Source organism: Oryza glaberrima, chromosome 6 (genome assembly GCF_000147395.1).
Source record: "Oryza glaberrima chromosome 6, OglaRS2, whole genome shotgun sequence".
NCBI lineage: Eukaryota > Viridiplantae > Streptophyta > Magnoliopsida > Poales > Poaceae > Oryza > Oryza glaberrima.
The window spans coordinates 728,099-748,862 of NC_068331.1; the positions used below are offsets into that span (position 1 = coordinate 728,099).

Genomic DNA, 20,764 nt, shown 5'->3' on the forward strand with positions numbered 1-20,764 from the left:
TTGTTTCACTCACCCCATGTAAGTTTATGCACTATACGAGTGTAATTATTACTCTCTCTTTCTCTTTGAGGTCCCTAAATTAAAGGATGAATAGTTTCAGAAGTGGTAGTCAATGCATTTTTGAAAGTTTGAAACTACAAAGGAAGAGAACATCTGAACAGAATGCATTTTTCACTTGGTCTACTGCACATATATAGGCTGTGTTTAGTTCCCAAACTTCCGAAAATTCCATCACGTCAAATGTTTGGACACATATATGGAGCATTAAAATGTGGAAAAAAACCAATTGCACAATTTGCATGTAAATTGCGAGACGAATCTTTTGAGCCTAATTACGCCAATGATTTGACAATGTAGTGCTACAGTAAATATTTGTTAATAATGGATTAATTAGGCTTAATAAATTCGTCTCGCAGTTTACAGGCGGAATCTGTAATTTATTTTGTTATTAGTTTAGGTTTAATACTTTAAATATGTGTCCGTATACTTTTAAAAAAATTTGACTGTGGAACTAGACACGGCTATAGCCATATATTCCCATCTGCCAATTTATCCTTCCCATAAAGTTTAGTGAAGTGATTAATCAGACAACCCTTTCTGCAGCTGCTGGTTACAAATCTAGTTATTGCAGTACAAGTTTCAGGCCCTGTTGTACCGTAGTCTGCAGGTTTCACTCTGTATCAATAACTAATCATGCAGACTAGCTACCATATATATAATGCGAATTATTCTTGAATAGTATATGTACATATGTCAATAGATCTTTCGTATCAGCATCGTCGTCAGGACAATCACTATCACTGTCCAGAGTGTGAAATTAAACTATGTTCATCTGTACTAATCTCCCTTAGTGTTGCAGCATTAAGCAGCCTATTTGGTTAGTCTTCCCCTTCAACTACCTTCTTTTTAAAATTGCATCTCTGGTTTAACCAGACTATATTATTATTTGGTGCAAATACCAGCTAATTAACAATGAAATTCTGATTTTAACTTGCTACAATTAATACAATCTTCACTAAAAACTTGCGGCTAGACACACACTCACAGAGTAATGTTCAGAAGTAAGCAGTACATCAGTTTGCTTTTGTACGTACAGAGCACCTTTAGTATTTGTATTTTGTAGTACTTTTATTATCTTTTCACGCAAATAATTGAGAGCATATTTCCTTTTAAATAATGTGAGTAGACATGACAGGAAGAAATTGTGTTTTAATTTTGGTAGAGTGTGGAAGTAATCTAGCTAATGCATGGATGAATTGGCAAGCATGCCACAGTAGAATTCAGATATATGAGTAGTATCTAGCTTGACATCTCATCATCTAAAAACAAAAATCTAGATAGACATCTAGCTACTAGGGAAAAAAGACAAGAAATGGTTGTCTTGCTATTGCTCGTATAATTGAGACGAGAATGCATTATTTTAGTGTGATTTTATATTTGAAGCACAGTACTACACGAATCCGGCATGGACGCAAATTTCTATTTTTTACTGCCAAATTCAAAGCATTATTCACAGTTACATTAGCACTACTGGAAGAAAAAAAATTGAACCAAAAGATTGCTTTAGTTTTCTGATCGGTTTTAACATGTCTTACAAATTAATTAATACTACCTATGTCCTATAATATAAGAGATTATAGGCATATAACTAAATGCAACATGAGCAAAATCCCTTGTATTATGATACAAAGATAGTAGCAGTGATCAGTACATACAAATTAAATTGGAGTATGGTCAGAGGACGTACAAGATACAGTACCAGTGGTTGTCTCTACTGCAGGCAATACATGAATACTACTGCAGGCAAAACATTCCGTCAGATTTCTCTTGTTATTTGTTTCTTTATAATCCTTCTCTATTATTTGTACGAGAGATTTGATAGTCCTTTTGAAATGAAAGAGATCTTTGATAGTCTCGCGCTCAACTGAAGAGTAATCCATTCTGGTAAGAAATCCAATAAGGACATCATGTACTGCCATATGTTTATTAATGAAACACTCATTTTCAGTTCATCATTAATGCGTACCAATGGAAGCAACAATGTCAGAAATGCGATAGAACAACTTGCTAATTTTGTATATCATATTCTAGGTGTCCTAATAATTCCTATGTTGAGGTGTCTTACTATATATATTATGGCCTAAGCTATATATCGTTGGGAATTCAATTCCTGATTTTTTTTTCCCCAAAATCATAACCAAAAGTACATATCTATATCTATACTATTATAAAAATTGAAGATATTTTTGCCGGTATACTTTGGTACGTCATCCGTGTTTGAGTCGGTTTTTAAGTTCGTTTGCTTTTGGAAATATAGGAGTCGTATAAGAAATCTCTTTCAAAAAAACTTACATGCTAACTTGAGATGATCGGACTCCTAATTGCAACTCATGATTTTCTAGAAAAAAATATATATCTAAGCGAATTCTCACAATGAATTTCATCTTAACTAAACTGTATATTTTTTTGCCGGTATTTTCCTACGTCATCCGTGTATGAGTCGATTTTTAAATTCGTTTGCTTTTGAAAATACAGATCCATGTTTGAGTCGAATTTTAAATTCATTTGCTTTTAGAAATACAAAAGGAGTCGTATAATATATCTCTTTAAAAAAAACTTGCATACTAACTTGAGATGAATGTCAGACTCCTAATTGCAGCTCATAATTCTTTAGAAAAAAAATCCAAGCGGATTTCTAGAGTGAATTTCACCCTAGCCAAACCGTATAACAATAATAAGATTAACATAGCATTCAACTGTTGCAACGCACGGATATCTTTTCTAGTATAGGGAAAAAGACTAAGATGTGTTATTTATTTGGAATATTAAGGTAGAGACCAGAGTGGGTGCAACCGGTCTATATACTTCTGGTATATGTTCTCAAAACTAACAAAGCAGAAACTGAAATGCCCCAAGATGATGATTAACAAAAGAAAAAGGAAATAAGAAAAAAAAGGCGCATATGAGCTTTAGGGGGAGAGAATAACATGAAGATTGGAGATATAAAATGCTTCTAAACAGAAGGGTGTGCATATGTAACGTTCGCTTGGCAACGACAACCTAGAACAAAGACGGTATTGTAGACGGTATCAGCGACATCCAGGGTGGATAGCTTCGGCCTAATGGTCAGATCCAGTGCCCTGACAAAAGGCGGATGCAGTGAGAAAAACAAAAAGACGACGGGCTTGTTAGTGGTGCCAGTGGTGACCAGTATGCAGGGCGGCTATAGTGAGGAGCAATATCAGCAGCGTGGTAGTAGGCTGGTTAGCAATGACAGCAACAGACAACCCTAGATCTAGGGTCTAAGTGCCATGGATCCGAGGTGTTTCCGTGTTTGTGCCCGAACTCAATCGTGTAGTGACAGACGCACCAAAGAGTTTTCTTCTTCTCTACCTCCACTGGATGGCATCTGAGAGCAAATGCACTAGTTCTTCACTTCTTTGCCTCCACTCGATGATGTCAGCAAGCGAAGGAAGTAAGTGCTGGGAGTTTCCGGATCTAGATCAAATGGATCCGTCCAATAGTAGGGGTAGGTTTGCGAACAAACCAGAGAGAGGTGGGTGAAAGAGGATGAGGGTATAGGAGTTTTGACTACATTTCAATATTTATTCGATACGTTTTTGGTACAACAAGGCTCATCAGGCAGCAGAAAACCAAAACTGAGTATTCTAGTATTTTTTGTTTTCTTTTTTAATTTTTGTTGTTGTTTATTAGTTATAAGACCTGGAATATAAGTATTCGTGAAACCTTTACATATGTATATATATACTCCGGATTCCATCCATTATCCAAAAAATCTATAAAAACCAAATGCTTCTACGGTTACCATTATTCTCGTTGGCCACAATAATATTAAGGCTAGCTTCAATGTTTCATCTTGCAGAGACTAATCAAATAGCTAGTTGGTGCAAGATGTGGTTACTTATATATGAAAACAAAACAGGGATCCAAACGGTTTAAGTCAAATGAACAGAAACTCAAGAGGATTCCTCAAACAGCTGCACAGCCATGGGGATCTTTTAGCCAGGATTAGGATGCAGGGTCTTAACCTAATTAGTATATGTGCACCCTTAACATAGAATATATATGAATGAATGAATATGATGATGGTCATGCATGTACGTCCTTCCTTGGTATGATGACTTGAATTACGGCTGATCTGGCTCAACAGGGCCATGATTAATTTACATGCAATAAGCAATAGAGACTGCATCCCACTATATAAATATACGAGTAGTTAGTAAACAGAATCTGATAAAGAAATAGGACCAGATCTTTACGTGATCTAATTCCACTCCGTAGGTCACTGTTAGTTGTTATAATTTGGTGAGCCTTTGTGTGTTTAAGCTTCTAAGTTGATTTTAGTTATCTACCCCTTCACGTGTATCTCCACGCATATTACATGTTAATTAATCCCAAATAGTACGCACTTCTTATTCTACTTGATGCCTTAATGCATTGATCGATCGATCTTGGTACGTAGCTAGCATTAATTAATTAAAAAAATGCTGGGTGTTAGCGTTGATTCAACGGTACACTGTTGCAATGCAGACGTGTAGAAATTAAGCTAGAAATGAATATGATATTTGATAAATTTGTATGAGTCAACTAAGACCGTTTCGAGACTGAGTTCGCTGCTCCGGTCCTTGATCTCTTCTTCCTGTGACATCATCAGTTACATATCGTGAAAAAGGAAAAAAAAAACTTGCTGATCGATCAGATGTCATATGCCAGTAAAAATATTCATGCAATTGTCTCAGGTTGCAGGTAATAACTAATATCTCAGTATATATAATTGGATATGGTAAATCTTTGATGCATCGACATAAATAAAAAAGATCATGGCATGTTGTACTTATAAATTATAAGATCGAACAGTTTTTAGTTTTCTCGCCATAGAAAACAAGAACAGTTGTGGCTTTGAACATATTTTGTTCATTCTATCTTCAGATTTTTCAACTTGCAGTGCATGTGTGGTCTCCATGGTGTCATGGTATTGTGTAATAAACCGACAACTGCTTTACCTGAAAATGTGCAAAAAGAACTTAACTATTGTTCACAATTTTGTGCTTAAAACTAATTAAACTGAGTTGTTAGGGGATGCCGGGGCAGCCGGGCCGTGCTGCATACATGCATGCACGAGTTGACTTTACCTTACTGAAACCAGGGGCCTGGTCTATATGTTCATTCAGATCAATTTGCAAAAGAATATTAATTTTCCATACGAGGTTTGGAATTGGATTGTTCATTGCTAATTTGCCATCATCTCACAACGGTTCTAGAAATAATTAAGAAGCAGGTGATCTGTCTGTGGCAACTATGGACACAACATTTGCCTTTGTGGTCAGGCAAATCAAGCCGGCCTGAAATTTTCTCCGAATGGATGGGTTAACTAGCGCAATTTCAGTGTACAACTCACTTCCAATGCCTGCCAAAAGTCAACTTGATGCTTGTGCGTGTAGATCAAACAAAACAGTGCTGCTGAGATTGACAGACCATTCTTGATGAACCGATGTTTCTTTCTTCTTTTTTTAGGCACAATTGATGAACCATTTCGTTTCAGAGCATGCCTGTACTATAGGTATCAAGAGTTGGTTACAGATAAAACTGGAAGGACTCCAAATCTTCAATTCTTAATTGTTTCAGAGAATGCTTCAACCCTGAATCTGTGTGTCAGTGTCTGAACCTCAAAACAAGCACAAGCTACTGTACCATATATCCAAAACCAGCCAATAGCAATGTGAAACTGAAATGCTCTCGGCACAGATTCCGAGATGCTAAAATAATACGGTACTAGTATGCAAGTTGCATCTATAATTTGGATTATAACCAACTGATGAACTGAATCATTTGTAGTTAGTACTATTTCTTTTGTCCTGTGATTGTCCTTGTCAGATCCTAGTTCATGTACTTGTGACCACAGGATTGATGCTTAGGGATGGAATCCAGTAGTTTATAGTTGCTTTCTGGACATAAAGAAATGGTACTGGATGAAGTGCTTTAGTGAGGCACCTGTTTAATCCGTACAAAATCAACATGCCAAAAGTCTCAATTGCAACAAGAACATGTACACCATGAGATTGCATATCCATTTTAGTGCTCTAAATAGTACCATATAAATGCAGTGCTGCCTGAATCTCACCAAAGGAAATAGTGTTCTTGTTTTTCACTTAAAATTAAAAAGGAGGATCTCACTTCACCTGTTCTTTTATCTTGACATCCACACAAATGGGAGTTTCTGGAATATATATACCTAGAGAGTAATACTATAGCAAGCATTTTGTCATTTTAATTAATTATATTTACGCAAGTGCCTCAGCACAAGCACCTGTACACGACACAGAGGAGGAGAAAAAGAAAACCGTTATCCACAAGTCACAAGAGGGATTAATAGGAGTTTAACAAGAAGTTAAAATTATCAACTGAAATGCAGCCAATGAAAAATGTGGCTTGAGATTCTTGATCCCTTGATATCATTACACTGTCCCAGATGGCTACATTCATGGAGATGTAACCAATTTAGCAAGCGGCAGCTTCATTTTTTTTTAGGTAGATGAATCCTTCCTTGGTCAAAGGCATAGTTGAGAAGCATCAGAAAGCCAAAGAAAAAAGGGGCAGCACACACACATCATGGATGACTAGCAACAGTGCTTGACTCCTATTGGGGCACAAAAATAAAAAGTACTCCAGCCAGTGCTGAGCTTAAGCAAGCACAGAAGGATTAATTAGGGTCAGTTCTGCACTTGATTGTTGGATTAATTTAATCGTGTGTGTGCAGTTAGTAGAAGCAGAAGAGTACAGTGGACTATAGTACATACATGGAGCTAGTAGTAGATATAGGTAGTTGATTGAGGAAGAAGCCAGCGCAAGAAACAAGAGGCTTGTCCGCATCAAGGACATGCATGATGCTAATTTGGAAGGGACAAGCCAGGCTAATTGTAGCTTGAGACATGATGGCATTTTGTGTAGCTTGGCAAGGGAGGCTTCAGCTTCAGCCTCTCAGTTTATTCAGCTTGAGCTTGAGATTAAGTTGACACTTGACACATGCATTAGAGTGGTGGACCAGATGGAGTGGCAAGTTACTCTTCCTGTCACCACACCAATAATATAGCAATATATACATCAATATATAACATACTGTACATGTCACTTGTAGCTTGATATTATTTTATAACAAGTGAATGCCCACATTTTTGGATGCTCTATGGATATTTAAGATCTCATGAATCTGCTAAGATGACCTATAATAAGAAATAAGCAATGTGAAGAAGTATCAAGAAACATGGAGCGCTTTTTTAAGGGTAGAATGAAAGGAAGTAGAATCAGAATACATAAAGGATTTAGAATGAACAGGAATGGAATGAAAGGAAGAAGTATAAAAAAACATAGAGCTAATTCATTAGGAGCAGAATGAAAGGAAGAAGTATCAAAAAACATAAACAAAAGATTTAGAATGAAGAGTATGAACAAGAATGAAAAGTGGTATCAGAAAAAGCACCGACAGGAGGAGAATGAAAGGAAGAAGTATCAGAAAACATAAACAAAAGCTTTAGAATGAAAAGTATGAACAAGAATACCAAAAATAAAAAAAATAGTTTCAGGAAAAGCACCGACAAGAACAGAACGAAAGAAAGAAGTATCAGAAAATATAAGCAAAAGCTTTAGAATGAAGAATATGAACAAGAATACCAAAAAACCAAAAAATAAAAGTAATATTAGGAAAAGCACCGACAGGAGTAGAATGAAAGGAAGAAGTATCAGAAAACATAAACAAAAGCTTTAGGAAGAAGAGTATGACCAAGAAGAAGTATTAGAAAACATAAACAAAAGCTTTAGAATGAAGAGTATGAACAAGAATACCAAAAGATTAAAAAAGTAGTATCCGGAAAAGCACCGATAGGAGCAGAACGAAAGGAAGAAGTAACAAACGGAAGAAGTAACAAAAAAATATAAACAAAAGCTTTAGAATATCAACAAGAATAAAAAAAAGTGAAACTGGCAAAAAAAAACAGTCAAATCGCCGTTGCCGGGGATCGAACCCGGGTCACCCGCGTGACAGGCGGGAATACTCACCACTATACTACAACGACTTTGTTGCTTACAATCGATTGCACCCCATAAAATTGGGACATTTCTTGTACGGTCAAACAACTGCAGATTATTACTGAGCAAGCCATAATATGTTTTCAATGGACACGGTAATCACATACAAAACCATGAACCAACATCAACATGACATTATTAAAGGAGCTTTCCACAACTTTGGCCAAGGTTCATGCAAGTTACTACAACCAGAAACAGTTTGAACATACGCCTTATAAACCAGCGGAATACATTGTGATCACCATCATATTTCCTATTCTACTGGAAACAAAATTCCTGCAATGCGAAAAGTTCACTGATAGAAGTATGTGGTATGCCAGGAGGGGACTTTTTCTGTTCTATATCTATGTTTTACATCCATCAATACAACACAATGCGGCACATGAGAGAGCGTGGAGTCATCACTGGATGGGTGTGTACGAGTGCCCTCCAGAAGGACCCGAGCCCTTATGCTGGTCTTCAGCTGCCATCTTCTCCTTTGTCATTGTACCAACATCAGTGGCAGCCTTGGCAACTTTGTTGAATGCGTTGGTGACCCACGAAGCCCCGGTGAAGACATACCTATTCTTCATGATAGCAGATCCAGCAGTGCTCACCTTCTGTTCAGCAGCAGCGAATGCAGACTTGGTCTTGTCCGACACCTGGAACTTCTGATCCATCTCCTTGACCTTCTCGTTCACTATGGAAGTACCAATAGTGAACTTCTCGCTAAGACCAATCTTCCTGTCAATGGAGGCCACCTTGGCGCCAGCAGTGGATGTGAACCCATGCTTCTCATCAAAAGCTTTTGCCTTGCCAACGGCATCTTTCCCCAGGGTGAACCCCTTAGCAAGCATGGTGCTGACAACATCCTCAGCCTTATGGACAACATTGTTGTCTCCACTGACTGGGACACTGGTTGCACTATACTGAGAACAGAACACAATATTCAATTCAAGCTATTCATATTCCATAAGATCAACAGAATGTTGCAAATATGCCCATGTTAGCACCGGGAGCTACTCTAAATTATATTTGCACCTATAATTTGAAATTATAGATTGCACTTATGGTTATGAAAATGGAATATGTAAAAGCACATGACAAGGTTTCATTTAAGCTAAGAAAGCAGAAAATTCAGTGCAATCAAGAACATGGGTGAGAATTATTGTGCAGACAAAACTGCCATATTCAGTTGATGATAACATCTCACTTGGGTCACATATTGAAAAATCAAAATATGAGCATATTAAATCAAAACTGAGGAATTGTGTACCATTGGAGGAGCAGATGAAGTAGGGGGTGGTTGATATTCTGGAGCAGGTGCGATGATGACAGAAAGATCAACTATCGTTGCGCCCTGTTTCAATGAAATAGAACGACATCTCAGCTTTTGCTCTAGCAGAACAAACAATTGTTACAGGGACATCAAATCCTACTATAGGAAATGGAAATGCAACTAAAGATATTGTTTTTGCTTCTGCTTCCTTTTTTTTGGCAATGCATGCACTAGAAGTTCCATAGTGATTGACCACGAGCCCATCATCAGCAAAAAAAAAAAAATGGGTAAAAAGGGTATTAATTCACAACTGATAAGTAGCAACGAAAGCTAAACTTCAGGTATTGAGGAAACATCAAGCATGCCAAACTTGTAGGTAACAAGGTGCTTTCATTGAGATAATAAGTCTATTTTTTTTATTTAAAAAAAAGCATGATAAGGTAAGACAAGACAAGGCAATCAGAAACATCAGACATCAAAGCTTCACACACATACACATGTAGCGATGAAGGAAACAAGAGTTCAATGAAGGTTAAGGAATAAGGAACAGCGAAAATGGAGTACAGAATATGCAACAAGTGTACTCAATGCTACGAAGTCCTTCAATTACTTACTGAAAGAAGAAGTGCAGTTTCTGCTCCTTGGGGATCTTTGAAAGTCACATATGCAACTTGAGACCACTCATCGCCACTGCCAATGGAAGGCAAACAAAATGATGAGAATGCTAGTAAAGGGCAAACCAAATCTCCTTGGTTGGGTACATGTTGCAATTTTTTTAAAAAAAAATGAACCTTTGCATCTCCACATGTTCAATTTCTCCTGAAAATGAAAAGAACTCCTTAATGTCTTGCACAGTTGCACTCAGGGAGACATTGGTGACCTTCACAGTCCTCACCTGTAACGAATAAAACATTATCACTACAATTTTCGAATCAAGTATGTAGGGATATAGAAAACAGGGTATATGAAAAAAAAAAATCAAAGACAACAGCACACAATTACTGAGATCAGCATCTGTACACATATAAGAAAGGTTTTTTTTTCTTTTGAAAGTTTATAGAGAGAGCATGCAAGTGGGGCTACCCTTGACCAACTTCTAACCTAGTCTAAGCTTGAGATTTTCATCTGCATAAATAATTCACAGCCTAAAATGATGAATGAAGTAAATAATAATACTTCACTCGCATGAAGAAGCCTAAACTATGTAAAGATGTATTTTCTGAGCGTACCAGAAAAGGTCAATATAATATTATGTGCAGTTACAAACTAGCACCATCGACCAAAATGACAATGGGGCTTACAGCACTGAAAAACTTGCGCAGAACGGCTAGAGCCTGTTTATGGAAGTAATAAAGCTTATTTATAGACTAATAATCCCAAGCACAGAGCCACAAACAAACCGCCTGCCTAATTTTGCCCTAATTCGGAGTCACTATGCAAACGGGATCAATTAGGTCGCTTATTAAAAGGAAAGGAAAGGAGGGAGGAGTAGGAAGTGTTGATGATCTCTACACTACACCCATAATCTCTCCCCTAACTCCAGACGATCTTCCATGACTAGATCTGCGTAAACACTCCCCTCTTCTTGTGCGTAAATCTAAAATCATTTGCCCACCACCGATTAAGCTATGTATGACTAGACGGTTGACCGATTGGGCACCGGATTCGCCGGCAAAAACAAAAACAAAAAAACCGCGATTCCGATCTGAATCGCCGCAGCACCGGATTCGCCGCAACACGTCGCCTTCTCCGCAGACCGCAGAAGCTAAACCTTAAGCCTTAAGGAAAGGGTAAGTGCGGGAGGGGGATCGACGGACGCTTACCGGCTTGACGTCCATGGCGAGGAGGAGGCAGACCAAGACCAAGGAGGGGGAAGTAGAGGAAACTGTAAGCGCGAGGAGGAGGAGCAGCGGCGGCGGCGGAGGTGGAGGCGGAGTGGAAGCAGCGGCGAACTGCGGAGAAAACGACGGCGTCGGCGGAGGAGAAGAAGAAAGAAAGAGAGGAGACTAGACTACGCGTATTGCGCTGCTGATTTCGCTCTTGGGCTTCTTGGGCTTTCTGCTGGGCCTAATTCTCTCTGTTTTCTCGATCTGATCCATTTATTTATTTAGTAGATCGGTAAGTCAACGCTGCAATTTTCAAGTCAAAAATACGGAGAATTTGAATTTGAATTCTGCAAAAGCATCTTCCGGTTTTACTAGTAGTACACCAGATGGTAACCAACTCACAAGTTGGTATACTGGAGTACTTGACAGTTGACACTTGACAGTACCATCGACCCAAATAATTACATTCAGATATTTTTACATTGTTCTCTAGCTTAATCCCAACTTTTGTTTGAGAACAAAGCTAGGGGCATCTTCAGATTATTTGTTTTCGGTTTGCCTCGTTCATTTTCTTAAGCTTTACATCTCAAACTTAACTAAGATGTGTTGTTAAGCAAACAAGGATTAAGATAACTTCAGTTGAGCTGGGTATGATGATCACTAGTACATTTTTAGCAAACAACTCTATTGTTCGGTTCTGTTGCAACTAAATAATATATTCACTTGCATGGAGATGCCTAATAAACCATATAAGGATGTACTCATTCCGTCCCAGAAAAAACCCAATCCTGAATTTGAACCTGGGTTTCTATCGGAGGTTGTTGGGTATAACTATAAAATGTTCAGATTCATTGTACTACGAAATATCTTAACCGGTATTATGTTGCTATATTATAGGACGGAGGGAGTAGATGGCAACAAACAGTCAGAAACGGATCCAACGTGGGTGCAGGGGACTCAAGTCCCCCCTTCACCCAAAATACCACTAGAGCAACCCCTTCAATTTTTTCACCATAAATGATAAACTAAAGGTTCCTAAATGGCTAGAGGTTGAACAAACTGCGTAATTGAGTCCCTCTAATTATTTTTTGTTCCTGGATCCATCCCTGCAAACAGATATAGTAGCAAACTACAATCCCTATAGTAGCCATTGCAGCTGCTGCAGTACATCATACATAAGTTGGTTGGATAAATTTTTGCTTGACACCAAATTAAAGCTCCTTGCCTTTAATTACCGATCGAGCTAGTGACAGTGGAATTAATAGTGGAGTTTGATGATTTAGTACTGTGGCTAGATCGATAGCTAAGCTAGTCGACGATGAGGATGGGTTGGTCGGAGGTGAGGCCCTTGGAGGTGACGACCTCCGACGGCAGGCCGCCGCGGAGTATCTGCACCTGGAACTCCAGACCTCCGGTGGCGCCCATGGCGACGAGCTCGAAGACGCAGGCGTCCCCGACCAGGAGCCGGTTGTCCACCGCGAACTCCGACCATCCCGCGTCCAGCTTCTTCATCTTGAGGTGGCCGCAGTAGCTCGTCGCCCACGACTTGCCGCCGGAGTGGAGCACCGCCGCCGTGCGCGCCTCCGGCTCCGCCAGCCGATGCTGGAACCGAGGTGGAATCCACTGCATATAAATAATATTAGTGCGCGCGCGCGGACAAATTAAATAATCAAATCAATTCCGCACAGACATATATATATATTTAATTATGCATGATGATATACTTATCCACATAATGATGATTATTAGGAGTAAATTAAACAAGTGCAACTTTAGGCTAAAAATTTATCTTTACATGAATGTATTTTTAGAGTGGTTTTCTTCTCATTTTTAAGTAACTGAACCAATAGTATTCTATCCTCGTTTTCTCACCATATCAATTAAGGACATAGTAGTAGTCATTTAACATATTTCTTAATATGTCTTTAAATAGCTAAAACCTCACTTATTTAGGGATGGAGAGAGTACTCTTTAACTTAAAGAAAACCGTTTAATTACTCCCTCCATTTCCAATTACTACATTTGTCCTAAGCTCTATCTTAGCACATCACTTTTACAAATTTATCTAGTTTAACAATATGTGAATTATATATTATGAAAGTATTTCTAGTAGTGAATCTTAATGATACAATAAGGTATATGTTAAACTACAATAATTTTTAAAAATTGATAGTCGAAGATATAAGTAACATTTTTATTAAATGAAGAATGCACATGCATGTTCATCACCACCACGCATGCACACACCATAAGTGTGTTCCCTTTCTAATACACCTACTCCCTCCATCCCAAATATAAGATAACCTACGTAGGGATTTGATACTATCTAAAATAATAAATCTGGACATGTTATCAAATCATCATAAAGGTTGTCTTTTTTTTAGACAGAGGAAGTACACTCGAAAAGAAAAAATGTCGAGATGAGCTCATTGTGCAGTGGCTAGGATGGCAAGCACTATCAGCCTAGGTTCGAGTCTCTTAATCAAAATTTCACCATGTTTGATGTGCTAGGATAAAATATCTTATTGCTTCTTTTTTAACTTCATTGGTGCTAAATCATTTCTGGGTGTCCAAACTTTTCGAAAAAGAAGATACCAGCGATAAATCCGTGATGCTTACCATCTGGAACTTGGGGTGGAGATGAGACTTGGCGATGAGGGCGGTGAAGAAGGGGTTGCCGGCGGCGAGAGGGGTGGTGGCCTCCCAATCCTCGCCGGATCCTGAAGCCGGCGGCGGCGGCGGCGGCAACTCGTCATCGTCGTCGCAGGGTTCTACTTTTGGTTTGATGATGGGCTTGGCCTTCAGCTTGGTAGGATCAGTGTCCAGCTCCATCTGACAAGATCAATCTGCCATTCATTGTAAACAAAATAGGGAAATCGATTGTCCTAGTAAAATGTGCAAGGAATTTTCAGAGCTTCTTCAGCAAACTTGACAAAATTATGTACTGCAAAACTATTTCTGTTCATGCCATGACGAAAACCTTTTGCAATGTGCTAGAATTTGCAACATAGGAACTGAAGAGCAAGATTCGTGTGCACAATAATTTGTAGAGAGCAAGATTCACACCAGAATTATGTATCACAAGGACAAGAAACTGATAGCAGCAGCAGCAGCAGCTGGACAAACATGTAGTACTACTGCAGAAGGGTCCTAAAAAAATAAAGAAAAAGAGAGCAGAGTAAAGGAAGAGGAGAGGGCAGTACCTGAACTGAAGAGGCAGCAGAGTCAAGGGCTGTATCTACCAATGGCAAAACTACCAGGAGTCAATTTATACTCTTCAGGTTCTGGCATGCCAACAGGCACCACGATAAAAGCGCCAACTAACCAACCAGCCAACCAATCACAACACGAGGCTTAATTGCTCCTCTACCTCTAGTGCATAGAGACAATGAGAGAAGCAGATTGCCTCTTGTTTTATTGTTTTTCTTTTCTTTTTTTTCTTCACCACTGTTTGAATTTTATAGCATCGTATTTATTCTCTAGCATGAGTTTTTTAATCACTAAGAATACAAACATAAAAGGTCTACACGTAAACTATGTTTATTGCTTCTTCGGGGTTTTTTTTTTCACAGTTTACCAATCGTAGAGCAAACAATGAAGATGGTCTCAATGCTCTATTAAGAAAATAACTCCACCGCCCACCACTTATCTTAGTTTGACAGAATATCACCTTATTTAGTTTCATTACACTGCACATTTTGCAGAATATTCTACAAAATTCCACGCCATTGATCCAAGTAATTGCCAAGAATTTTGTACATACGGGGGATCAGGGCCTCAGGGGAACCTAAAAATTGTATACGCATCCCCATGAAAAATCATACAGCAGTGATGTAGTATAGTATAGTGCATTGAAGCAGCAGAGCTTGGATTTGATGAACAGGTTTCTAAGCTTCATCATTCAAAGATCCGATATGCATTTCCCACTGATGAAATCAACCACTTCTGTAACTGCCTTGTCCAGAGCTGCTGTCACAGCAACCAGGTTCTGCAGAAACTCCTCGGCTGTTGGTTTCTCCCCATCAACAATATCAGTCACAGCTTTCACAAAGATTGCCGGTGTTGAAAACATGTCAGCAACATATGCCACCGCGGCTCCCTGGAAAAACAAGAATAACGAAGCCAGTTTGAGCCTACAAATTACAACTGAAAACAAAGCAGAGCAGCAGATAACTTCGTATGAATACCAGTGCACACAAAGTATCTTATTCATGCTAGTCGATTTAACTTGAACTCAGGCATTAACAAAAAAACTGAAGAGATCAGCAAATAATTAGTTGGATAAAAATATATTCCTATAGACATTTGCCTACTTCAATGCCATAACGACCCACAAAATGCAAGACGTGTAAAAGTTGTCCTAAAGTTCATTAAGGATGAATTCATTCCAACTTCCAAGAGGAACCTATGGTTGAAGACCTCCATTTCCCTGTTGTGTGCCTATGTTCTTAAGCTGAATGCTTGAGCAGAAGTAAATAGATACCTCCATATCCTTGACTGTAGCATCATTGTTCAATATTGCTGACTCGTCATGGGGAGACATATCTAGAGAATCGCCAGTTGAGAGCTTCCCAACCTGAAGCAAATAAGGCACAATGACTTCCGGAATGTTGAACACTAGCATGTGATCGACTCATCTTGTTGAGTCTATACAGTGCTACAGTTTACCAATAAAATCCACAAATTCGTTTCAGAAACAACACCATGCTAAAGGAGACAGTAAGATATATGCATGTAAGCACGACTCACACAGTATTCATTCCAGCAGTTTGGCATCAACTAGCATAGCTCTGTAGCTTACCTTCAAATTGAGTTCCTTCAATATATTAGGGGTAGCAAATGTTTTTCGTGTTCCAATTCCATACATGTCGAAGACCTGTGGATAAGCCAAGAAGGTCCATGTCAACATCTCAATTAAACGTGTATAGATTATCTAAAAAGAACTTGTAGAAAATATGGCAATGCAAATATAATGTCTTGAGAATAAATGGCAAAGGAGCAGATGTCACCACAAGCACAAGTGAGTAAAGCAGACTATAAGTTTATAAATAATTAGTTGTCACGGTGCAGGAAGGTAGAATTAGAAAACCATGAAACGGACTGGATTATGAAATAAACAGATAAAAACTAGCAATGTTTTGCTCAAGACATGTATGACTTTCTGAATTCTAATAATGTAGCACATCAATGAACTGAATAAGGTCACACTGCAGAAAAATGGGACTAGGTCCACAAAAAAAAAAAAATACTACAAGACATAACAGAACACTCACAGGGATAGGTATTCTCCTATCGTGGAATGCAACATCGGATGCTAAGTAGACATCTCCAATGTCTGCTCCTTTGGCCTGAAAGACCAGAAGGGAAACAACATCAGAACCCAGGTACAATAAAACGACAGCATGGCATCAAACATGTGATATCTTGAAACATTACCTTAAACCCACCAGCAGTGCCAGCATTGATGATCAGATCTGGCTTCAATGACTGAATAGAAGCATAAGTCACAAGTGCTGCTGATACCGTGCCAACACAGTCAACTCCTGAAAGAAATAAGGTTAGTTTGTGGATAAATTGTAAGAATTACATGATGAAGAAACCTATCAAATTATTGCTTGATTCTTGACTACAAGCTGGTGAGCAGCATATTATAGATGACAACTTACCGAGAACAGGATCTTTTCCAGGCCATACAAGGTCAACGTGAAGGCCTTTGTAGTTGCCATGGTATCTAATCCATGGGGCACCTTTAGGAAATCTGTTAGGCGTGTGCCACAAAGGTAGGAGTTAGCTTCAGAGCTGAGAGTATCGGACAGGTTATATGAGCAAAACAGGGTGATGACACAAGGTTAAAGCTTAATTTATGTATGAAGGACACAGGAACAGGAATAGTGAAAACGGATCGTATCAGACTATCCCTGTAAGTTGGATATAATTATTTCCAAAAGTTTCGAGGACAGCTGACATTGACATTTTCATGAGACAGATTAAATGAAGGTTGCCACTAAACTTGCCTAGTAAAGCAGAACATCACCATCCACAAAAATAACTTGTTCTTTTTTCTTTTCTTTTTTTTTTAAAAAAAATCCTAATTCCAGGGATTTAACTTATAACCACCCAACAGCAGTAAGTGCAGCATGTGGCATGGAAGGATAGGAAATGGTTGGTGAAGAGGAACAAGGGGGGAGAAACGGGAGAACACTACTAACATGGATTCCTCCGCCTCGACGAGGTGGAACTTGTTGACGAGCGGGAGCGCCTCCGTCTGCATCGCTGAAGCCAAACCAACCAAACAACAGCAACGGGATTAGCAACAAGAAGCAGAAGCGCAGGAGGGGATGAGGATTGAGAGTACCTATGACGATGAGGAGCTTGGAGATGGCGCCGGCAGGGATCGGGGCCGAGTCGTCGGAGTCGGAGGGCGGCGCCATGGGATTGGGGGCTGCTCTCTAAACCCTAGCTGCTGCTGCTGCTGCTGCCGCCGCGTGGTGGGGGAGGAGAGAGAGACGGTGGGTGTGGGTCGTCAGATAGAGGGCAGCTTGACGGCATGATTAGCGCCGGCTGTCACTGCTAATTGCCGGATTTCATTTTAAATACTGCCCCCTCTTTTGTCACTTCTCACACGTCTATCAATGTTTTTAGAGATGGGTAATGCTTAACTTTAAAAACTGTATGTATGATCTCCGTCTGTATTCACATTGATCATGTGGAAAATTTAGAGAAACTACTCCATGGATCTAAATAGGTTCTAAATTACACTAGAGTCGTATATACTCCTGCTAAGTAATACCTCCGTCCCAAAATAAATGATGTTTTACTTTGTTCACATCCAATTTTTTTTACCGTTCATCTTATTAAAACTTTTTTATGATTAGTATTTTTTATTAAATGATAAAATATAAGTAGTACTTTTATGTGTGACTGATTTTTTAAAAAATTTTCATAAAATTTTTAAATAAGTCAAGTTGGATACGGATATCCACGGCTGCACTTATTTTGGGACGGAGGTAGATATAAGTCTTTAAAATAGTTTTATGAGAATTATCTGTATCACTTTAAAAGCATTTTTTTTTCTTTTATCCGGTCCTAACCTCCACGTATTAAAAGATATCCTCTTATATATAAAACAGCTCCCACCCTCACCTATAAAAAACGTTGTAGAAGAAAATATCAGATTAAACTACGTTTCTTACCTCCTAAATCTTGTTGCAATGCAGGCTTATGTGACTAATGTAAAAAAAAGTCGTTTTTTTCTTTTTACTGAGTGAAAAGTACAATCAATTTGTTACTTTTTTTTTACTCTCTCTCTCTCTCGGTCATGGTCCGACATGGAATAAGTTCACTTTGGGTCCCTCTATTCGTCGCCCAGTCTGATATCCATCCCTTGATCGCAAAACCGGATACAACAGGTCCCCAACTTACGAAACCGTTTAAATAAGGTCCCTCGGCAGTATTTGACCCCGGTTTTGGCTGAGGTGGCACCTACGTGGCTAATTTGACTCGGTCTTCATCCGACGTGGCATTGACGTGGCGCTTACGTGGCAATTCAATCAAAAAATAATAAAAACTATGGGACCCACATGTCAGTTTCACACACACAATAATAAAAAAATGGTGGGGCCTACATGGACCCCACCTGTCATCCTCACTGCAGCTCTCTCTATCCCCTCTCTCTATCCTCTTTCCTTCCTCTTCTCTCTATCCTCCTCTCTCTCCCCCTGAGAATGGTGAGCGGCGGCGGGCGGCGACGCAACTGAGGCGGCAGGCAGCTTGTGGAGCGGCGGCACGCGCGCGCGTGGCATCGGCGCTGGCGCGGTGGAGGCCCCGACGCACCCGCTCCCCCACCCCCACACACCTTGCGCTCGTGGCGGCCACCGGCGCGGCGGCCGCAAGAACCGCACCGACGTTTACAGCTTCGGGATGGTTCTCCTCGAGCTTGTGCATGGCCACAAGAACCGCAGCGAGCACGTGAGCGACGGCGTCGACGCCGCCACCGGCGACGACTCCAACTCCTCGAACAGGACAATGGGCAGCTCATCGCGCGGCGCACGGAGCGACTACTCGGTGATGGCGAGCATCTCGGCAAGAGACGACGACAAGGCCGAAGATGGCGAGCATCTCAGTGAGCCCCACCACGTGGAGCGGCGTCGACGACCAGATCTTCTCCCACCACCACCACATTAGGTACGCCAGCGACGCCGCGAACAGCACCGAGAATATTAGGTTCGTGTGCCGATGGGAAAACAGATCAAAATTTGTATAGACCTCACGATGCACAAATTAATCCTTCTGTTTACAAATCAACCAAAATGATCAATGCAACCATATAATCTATCTCTAACAACACAATCTTCTCGCCGGCGTGCACCGCGCTATCTTGGACCGGAGAGAGCTGCGACGACGACTTGTACGACGGCCATAGAGCCGGAGGAACCCGAGTGACTGCACCCGCGGCTCCCACACCTCCATGGTGCCCTCAAGCATGCCGACCACCATCGCCATGCTCGGCCGCAGCTGAGGGTCCTCGTGGAGGCAGCAGAGCCCCACCTTTATCACCCTCTCCACCTCGCCGGCGACCACCTTCCCCTCCAGCCGCAGGTCGCCCAACTCGGCGTACTACCCTGCCTCGAGCCCCTCCAGCGCCATGAGTGGGAAGTAGTCGCTCTGTGCGCCACGCGATGAGCTTTGCCGGTGGCGGCGCCGCTGCTACCGCCGGCGCCGGCGCCGGCGCCGGCGCTCACGTGCTCGCTGTGGTTCTTGCGGCCGCGCACAAGCTCGAGGAGAACCATCCGAAGCTGTAAACGTCGGTGCGGTGCTTGCGGCCGCCGCGTCAGTGGCCGCCGCGAGCGCCAGGTGTGTGGGGGTGGGGGAGCGGGTGTGTCGGGGCCTCCACCGCGCCAGCGCCCACGCCACGCGCGCGTGTGCCGCTGCTCGCCGCTGCTCCACAAGCCGCCTGCCGCCTGTCAGCTCCGTCGCCACCCCTCAGCGCCGCCCGCCGCCGCTCGCCATTCTCAAGAGAGAGAGAGAGGGGGGGATAGAGAGGAGAGGAAGGAGAGAGGATAGAGAGGGGGGATAGAGAGAGCTGTAGTGAGGATGACAGGTGGGGTCCACGTAGGCCCCACCATTTTTTTTATTGTGTGTGTGAAACTGACATGTGGGTCCCATAGGTTTTATTATTTTTTAGATTGAATTGCCACGTAAGCGCCACGTCAATGCCACGTCGGATGAAGACCGAGTCAAATTAGCCACGTAGGCGCCACCTCAGTCAAAACCGGGGTCAAATACTGCCGAGGGACCTTATTTAAACGGTTTCGTAAGTTGGGGGACCTATCGTACCCGGTTTTGCGATCAATAGATGAAAATCAGACTGGACGACAAATAGAGGGACCCAAAGTGAACTTATTCCGTCCGACTTCGACCGGATAGACCAACATGGGCCTCTCAAACTTATGGGCTTATCAGGTAAGCCCAAATGTGAATTCACGTTATGAGGCCGGTTTGGTTTGTATTTGTATTGGGCTCTCTTCTTTGATTGTCAAATTATTCTACTTCCTCCGTTTACGTTTACTTTTACATG

The 20,764-nt window shown here is 40.8% G+C and overlaps 3 protein-coding genes and 1 non-coding gene across 4 annotated transcripts; all 4 read right to left on the reverse strand.

Moving 5' to 3' along the window:
- Positions 1-8,018: 8,018 nt before the first annotated feature.
- On the reverse strand, positions 8,019-8,090 carry TRNAD-GUC (transfer RNA aspartic acid (anticodon GUC)). The gene has a single exon. It is a non-coding gene; the product is annotated as a tRNA-Asp (tRNA).
- Positions 8,091-8,233: 143 nt separating this feature from the next.
- On the reverse strand, positions 8,234-11,381 carry LOC127776662 (binding partner of ACD11 1-like). Its single transcript, XM_052303170.1, has 5 exons — positions 11,185-11,381; positions 10,153-10,256; positions 9,976-10,051; positions 9,359-9,442; positions 8,234-9,011 (listed from the first exon to the last, which is right to left on the reverse strand). Exons 1-5 carry the CDS (start codon positions 11,197-11,199, stop codon positions 8,505-8,507), a joined length of 786 nt encoding a protein of 261 aa, XP_052159130.1. The 5' UTR covers positions 11,200-11,381; the 3' UTR covers positions 8,234-8,504.
- Positions 11,382-12,248: 867 nt separating this feature from the next.
- LOC127776664 (B3 domain-containing protein Os06g0112300) lies at positions 12,249-14,423 on the reverse strand. Its single transcript, XM_052303172.1, has 3 exons — positions 14,391-14,423; positions 13,807-14,033; positions 12,249-12,810 (listed from the first exon to the last, which is right to left on the reverse strand). The coding sequence occupies exons 2-3, from the start codon at positions 14,017-14,019 to the stop codon at positions 12,496-12,498; spliced, it is 528 nt and encodes a 175-aa protein (XP_052159132.1). The 5' UTR covers positions 14,020-14,033; positions 14,391-14,423; the 3' UTR covers positions 12,249-12,495.
- A 381-nt stretch (positions 14,424-14,804) lies between these two features.
- LOC127776663 (5'-methylthioadenosine/S-adenosylhomocysteine nucleosidase-like) lies at positions 14,805-17,745 on the reverse strand. The gene is made up of 8 exons (XM_052303171.1): positions 17,543-17,745; positions 17,397-17,460; positions 16,854-16,945; positions 16,624-16,730; positions 16,461-16,535; positions 15,989-16,063; positions 15,671-15,763; positions 14,805-15,286 (listed from the first exon to the last, which is right to left on the reverse strand). The coding sequence occupies exons 1-8, from the start codon at positions 17,616-17,618 to the stop codon at positions 15,089-15,091; spliced, it is 780 nt and encodes a 259-aa protein (XP_052159131.1). The 5' UTR covers positions 17,619-17,745; the 3' UTR covers positions 14,805-15,088.
- Positions 17,746-20,764: the final 3,019 nt, after the last annotated feature.